Source organism: Parasteatoda tepidariorum, chromosome 12 (assembly GCF_982258835.1).
Source record: "Parasteatoda tepidariorum strain Cologne lab strain chromosome 12, Ptep-v5.0, whole genome shotgun sequence".
Lineage (NCBI taxonomy): Eukaryota > Metazoa > Arthropoda > Arachnida > Araneae > Theridiidae > Parasteatoda > Parasteatoda tepidariorum.
Window position 1 is genome coordinate 12,969,127 of NC_141766.1, and position 6,646 is coordinate 12,975,772.

Below are 6,646 nucleotides of genomic sequence, written 5' to 3' on the forward strand. Positions count from 1 at the left end.
TACAGCAATTATGTTATTGATTTATGTCCCAGAGATATCTTTTATGATATACAAGTTACCATCAGAATATACTAGTTATACATAAAATACTTGTATGTAAAAGATATTATTTGTATAAGTATTATAACTTGAGAAAAACAAAGATTAAAACTTGTTACATACATCTGAAATACTGATAGACAGAACATTGCAATTTTGAAAGGTGAATTACATCAACAAATTTGAATTATGTGACAACTCTTGTTAAAGTACCTAATTGAGAGCAGAGATATACAGATCAAAAGTTATACCCTAGAAAGCAAAATAACCACAATACATAATTTTTTACCTTTATATATGTTTTCCTCGTATGTGAGATTCTGAAAAATAAACTGAATAACTTTTGATATCTTATAAAATTTCCTCTGTGAAGTTGAAATAATCTGGATTTTAGGGAGATGTAATATAAAAATGCTTATATATGCTTGTATTTGTATATATGCATTATATGTGTGTGTGTGAAACTCCCCGGTTTAAAAATAGTCTAAAAACACTTAAGGTGTAAATAATTGACATGGAGATGGATTTTTTTACCCTTATCTTTCAAGAACAATACCATTAGCATTTCTAATTAGTTTTGAAATATTTTTATTAATAATTATTTCTAGGAAAGTGTTTTTGTTATTTTTTTTCTTTTATTAGGTTCTCATTTTATAGTCTCGATATAGGGGAATGTGTGTAGCTTGGGGAAATTGTGTGTTGCTAATATTTCAGAAGTCCCCAGTTCCTTGGTATGGATACATAGACCCCGTTCTCACTTAAAAAAACATATAATTATATACACACCATTAGCTAAAGAAATGCAATACTTTCATGTATTATTCATGAAGCATTTCCGGTCTTTTTTCATGTTTACTACTTTAGAAAGAGGAAAAAATAAAATAAAAGTATTTAAATTAAACATAAATATGTTAATTATAAATAACTAACATAGTAAAAAATTACTTTAGTTATTTTTTCGTCGAACTTATTGCAGTTTTACTTGGAATAATTTTATTTACTTCTAAATATTACGTAAAATTAGTAATTCATTAATTATGAACTGATTCTAATTTAAGTACTTAAAATAAATTTAATTTCATTAACTAAACTTAATTTTAATACATTTATTGTTAACTGAATTTTATTACATTTATTGTTAAAGATTATCTGAAATAATATTTAATTAATATTTCATTAAGCATGCTCTGATACCATCCTAGAACATAATCATAATATCGATGTGATGCTTGAAAGGGCAAACACTTTTAAATTTTACTTATGTGTTTGAACTCATAAGTGTAATGAAAAAAAATTCAATTTCAATTCTTTAAATTTGTTTTAAATTTTTATTTAGGATAATTTTGTGTCTTTTACCTTACTGGTGTTATTAACACCTAGTTATTAACATTTCAATTGAATTGTATGACAGTTTCGTATTTATTTAAGTGCAATACATTTCATTATAGATAGTCAATAAAGCATTGCAAATGCATGGTGGCTATGGTTATTTGAAAGATTATCCTGTGCAACAGTATTTGAGAGATATAAGAGTTCATCAAATATTGGAAGGTAAATTTTACTAACATGTTTGTTAATAAGCTGTGTGATTAATTTTTTTAAATTAAATTTTTAATTATTTTGTGTAGTAAGATAAAAAATTGTTTGTTAGTTTTGCATTTCTTTTAAAATTATTTTGTTGCTACATTATTTTTTCGTTTAGCTTATAAATTTTCATAATATCAATTATTTCTATTAAAATGAGTATGGGAATTTAAGGAACCATGTTTTCATTAATCACACATGTTTTTATAATCATAATGTTTATTAATTTTGCATACTCAAAACTTTATCTTGAAATGATGTTAAAACATTATTTTAAATGAGGCAAAAGCATTTGTCAGGACAATCACATTAAAAATTATTAAAAATATGAGAGTGTTTTAAGATAGATAAAAAATTTAAGGGGAAAATTAATTTTTTTTAATTTATTGAATCTGATGAAATAGTTAATGACCGACTTGGATCATAATGATTTACTTGGATCATTTTTTGGAGAAAGTGTTTTTTTTTTTAAAACAATTTTTAAAGTGGGATATACTGTATTTTTTAAAATATTTTTTAATAATATTTTAATCCCTCTCTCACACTCAATTTTTTTAAATATACAAATTTTGAATTTTATTTTTAAAGGTACCAGTGAAGTTATGTTACTCTTGTTGTCTCGTGATTTGCTAGGGGTAACTAAATAGTGAGTATTTATGCCTTTTTAACCCCTTCAGTGCCTTTTGGTACTGTTTGCTTTGTCTATTTTTGTCTTCTTGCTTCTCACTTTTTCTAAGTGTTTATTTTCTGTGGAATAGGGAGGTAAAATTCTGCAAGGAGCTTAAAAAACAGAAGAATGACTGGTGATTATTGTCCATCTTCTAAAATGCAGATGAAACTGACTGATACATTTTTTTAATAAAATAAGCCGCAGGGATATTTTTTGCCAAATTTATTTAAATATCTATATTATCTGTTTCTGTATGATCTCTATGTGATCTGTTTCTGTAAATCTACATGATCTGTTTTATTTTATTTTGTTTAAAGTTTTTTTGAGATGATTTTATAATTTTCTTGAAGCAGCGTGCCTTATCACTAACTAGGACAAAATAGTTTATATCTTATTTCAATTTGTAGATGAAGCTAGAAATTTAAAAATTAATTTTAGTATTTAATAGTTTTTAGCATAATATTTAATAAAGATTAATTTTTTTTTAAATATTCTTTATATCTCAAATAATCACTCAGCAAAAAAAGAAAAAAAAAAAAACTTTGGGAAAACATGTTTTTATTTTTTAAAAAGACTAAAAATCTAATGGTTTAAGTGAATAGCTATGATAATGACTGAAACAAACTATTGTGTGTGCTAGAACAGTAATAAGAGAGTTCTTCAAATTTAATTATCAGTAATTGTTTTAAAAATATTACTGTGTTTAATTCAAACGTTTTGATTAAATTAGAGCGTTTAAGAATATTTCATTAACTTTAGTAGAGTATCACAGTAAAAAATATATTATGATTCTTTTTTTTAAATTTATTTTTCAAATAAATAACCTATTCTGTAATATACTCTACAATAATACTTTTAATCATTGGTTCTATTTTCTCTTTTATTATGCAAAAAAATGTGTTATAAGTTCAATTTTGAATTTTATTTACTGAGGAAATAATTTTTTTTCCATTTTAATGTGAAACTTTTTTGCTGTAAGTGAGTTAATCATAGCTTTTCGATAGGCATATTGCACTAAAGATATGTAGTGCTGCTTGAATTTATTTAATAAAACAAACTTTTATAACTTTGATAAATATTTTTTTTTGTATCACTTTTCTATATCAGTCATATGAATTGTTTAGTCTTTTTAACTGCTTCCTACTAATATTATTAATAATAATGATAAGTGTCCCAAAATTCGTGCAAAATTTGAATTTGGCACCGTTTTTGTGATGAAATACTGACGATCAAGAAAAAAACACCTTACAGTTTAGGATTATCAAAAATTGAGCACTTCATAAAAAAAATAATGTATTTTCATTGTTTGAACAATATTGAGTTATTCCCTAGTTTGGTTATCTTCTGTTTTGATGATTAGAATTGCATGTTCCAGATTATGCAATTTAATGCTGTAAGATCTCTCTCTTTTTTTTTTTAAGGATTATGTCAATAAGCCCACAATCACCCATGTCTTAAATTAGAAAACTAAGTTTTTTTTCCACCAAAATTTAGCTATATTTATCAGAACCATATTTGAGAATTTCAATTTGATGTAAGAGTGTATTTGTTCTAGCAAAATTGGGAATATTATTTATGGGATATCTTATTCCATACTAAACCCTATACTACTATATACTTTATGAGTCAATAAACAAAATGTTACATTTATTTAATTAAAAATCTGTGTTTTCATCCAAATTACATTTTTTCGAATTTTAGTTGACCCTTTAATAACGAATCACTGTCATGCATATAATAAACAAACTTTTTATTTCAAACTTCTTTAGGAAAAGAAAATGCTGATTTTTTAAATGGAAAAGATTTATTTACATTTCATGGAAAAAAATTATACTCTATTGCTTTTCGAGAGAATTAAAAAAATCTAAGTATTTTGCTGCTGCCAGATCTGAAAAAACTCTTCAAATCAATGTGCTTGTATAAAAACATTTGTATTTGTTATTATTTCATGTTTTGAGAAAAAGTGTTTTGAAAAAAAAAGTGTTAATAATCTCAAAATATATAATACTAACAAAATACATATAGAGATAAAATAATTCATTTGTTTAAAATGCATAAAGTGGTCCATAAGTCCAGATAATAAAATATTGCACGGAAATTAAAAGAATGAGTTGTGTTTAGCTTTATATCATTTTGTAAAGCAATTACATAAATAAGCCTTACTAACAACAAAGAATATTTTTGCTGATATTAATTTGAAATAGCTTATCAGCTAAACTCGAATAAACTTGCTTTTATCACATTTTATATATTTTGTCATTATAAAAATGCAAAATATTTGCAGATTTTTTTTTTTTTTTTTTTTTTTTTGCATAAAAATTTTATTAATGAAGTGCAAATATCTTAAACATTAATTTTCTTTTTACTGTAACTGCAGAAAATATCCCTTTCATATTTTGATGTTATATGAAATACCATAGCCCAAGCACTATCCCTTGAATTTTGACTTTAAGTCAGAGTCATGTTATTCATTATTCCTTTATTCCTCACGTTACAGCACAAATTTCAAAATTATATATCTTTTAAAAATTCTTGCTTCTTTTTGATCGAAAAATTTGTTTTGAAGAGTTGATAAAATTGTGTGTAATATCTATTTGTTATGTAAGAAGAAATTAAATTCTTTTTATAATTTTGCTTTACTTTTTACAAGTATCTTTGAAATACTAATACATATTTTTGAGCAACTTATGGTTTTCTGAAGTAGATGTAAATGTATACATACCAGAATGTTTTCATTTATTTTTGAAATTTCTAATTTTTAAGATAAAAGTATTTTTAAAAAGGCAAAAAATATTATTAATTTTAATAATTAAAGTATAGACTATATTTTTCATTATTTGAATATATTATGCGAACATTGGATATGTTTTCCTACTGATTTATATTTTTATACATATTTCGAAGTATTTTTCAGTTGCTTTTATCAATTTTTCATAAGATTATTATCGTTCATTATTAATTATTCATTGTTTATTTTCTGTCTTTTTATTTCAATGTATTCTCTTCTTTTAGGATGTTACACCTTCCTTTTTATACTAAGTTTTGTGAATGTATGTTTTTCTATCAACATAAGTTGTTCATTTTTGTTCTTTTAATGTATGTAATTAATGTAACTCATTAGTTAAGTTGTATTAACTCTGGATACCCAATAAATACTTATTTTTACAAGCTTTGTTGTACATAATTTACACAGAAAAGTTGCTGTAATAGTGTTTAAATATTGAATTTAATTTTATTTCTATGAGACTAGTCACAAACATTTGGTTTACGTTCCCCCCCCCTTGATTTGATGTTAAACTAAACTTTCATAATATTAAAAAAACTGGACATTTTTCAAATTGGTTGAAACTGCTTTTGAAGCTTGAAAAAAATTGGTATATTTCTTGACTCTTCTATCCACAACTTCTTTTCTTTCCTTCAACTTCTTTTCTTTTTCTTTATTTCTTTAATTTTGTTAAATTTTAGCCAGAATTTGAAAAGAAAATGTAAGTGAAAAGTTTAAAAGTAGCAGCTTTGTCTTATAAGCAATCACCCTATGAAAGAAGGAAAAATATTCATGATTTTTCCTTATTTTGATTCGATATAGTTTTCCTAATTTAATTATAAAATGCTATGTTTCCTTTTAAGTCTTCTACTAATTTATACTTAATTTATTAAAGAGATTTGAATAATATATTATATTTAACGAATATCATTTTTTATAAAAACATGTTTCTGATTAAAAGTGGTTATAAATCTGTTTTTTTCTTAAAATATTTTTTAATTTTAGCTTTTAGTTGATTCATTTGGTAATTGATACAATTTCAATAATATACTTGCGTATCATAGATGTGGAATAATATATTTATAAATTTCTTCAATACATATTTTGTAATTAAGCAAAAACAACTTAACTGAAGATATTAATTTAATGAAAGGTATTTTCTTTTATTATTATATTAATTCTCTTATATTAATATAATAAAGGTACCAACTATTGTGACATCAACAATGATTATCTGAAATAGTTGATGTTTTAAAAATCACTACAAAGAGCATGGAGGTACCAGACATATAGAACTGTCGAATTCGTAGTCAAAATTTTTAAGAATCTTAAAATATTTCTATCTGCTATATCACCTTAACGTCATAATTTTAAAATTGAATTACCTGGCTATGTTTGATTCACAGAACTATTCAACCAATTATTTCATTATATTTTTACATTTCTCAAATTCTCATTTATTATGCTACCCGTAGATTCCCCCCCCGCCCCCGATAATATACTAATCTATTTCGTTTTATTTTCATTAGTACTTATAGTTTTCCTTTAACGTAACACTCGTTCTTGATAATTGTCTTTTTTTTCCTTTT

The 6,646-nt window shown here is 24.0% G+C and overlaps 1 protein-coding gene across 2 annotated transcripts in view; it reads left to right on the plus strand.

Moving 5' to 3' along the window:
* LOC107449514 (isobutyryl-CoA dehydrogenase, mitochondrial) overlaps window positions 1-4,319 on the plus strand; it is a 52,910-nt gene extending 48,591 nt beyond the window's left edge. Inside the window, exons 9-11 of one of the 2 annotated variants that reach the window (XM_016065056.4) lie at window positions 1,488-1,590; window positions 2,212-2,269; window positions 2,382-4,319. In XM_016065056.4, coding sequence (XP_015920542.2) covers window positions 1,488-1,590; window positions 2,212-2,269; window position 2,382 — 162 coding nt within the window. In that variant the 3' untranslated portion in view covers window positions 2,383-4,319. The remainder of the gene's footprint in view (window positions 1-1,487; window positions 1,591-2,211; window positions 2,270-2,381) is intronic. The other variant, XM_043054892.3, reaches the window with a different exon arrangement.
* Window positions 4,320-6,646: the final 2,327 nt, after the last annotated feature.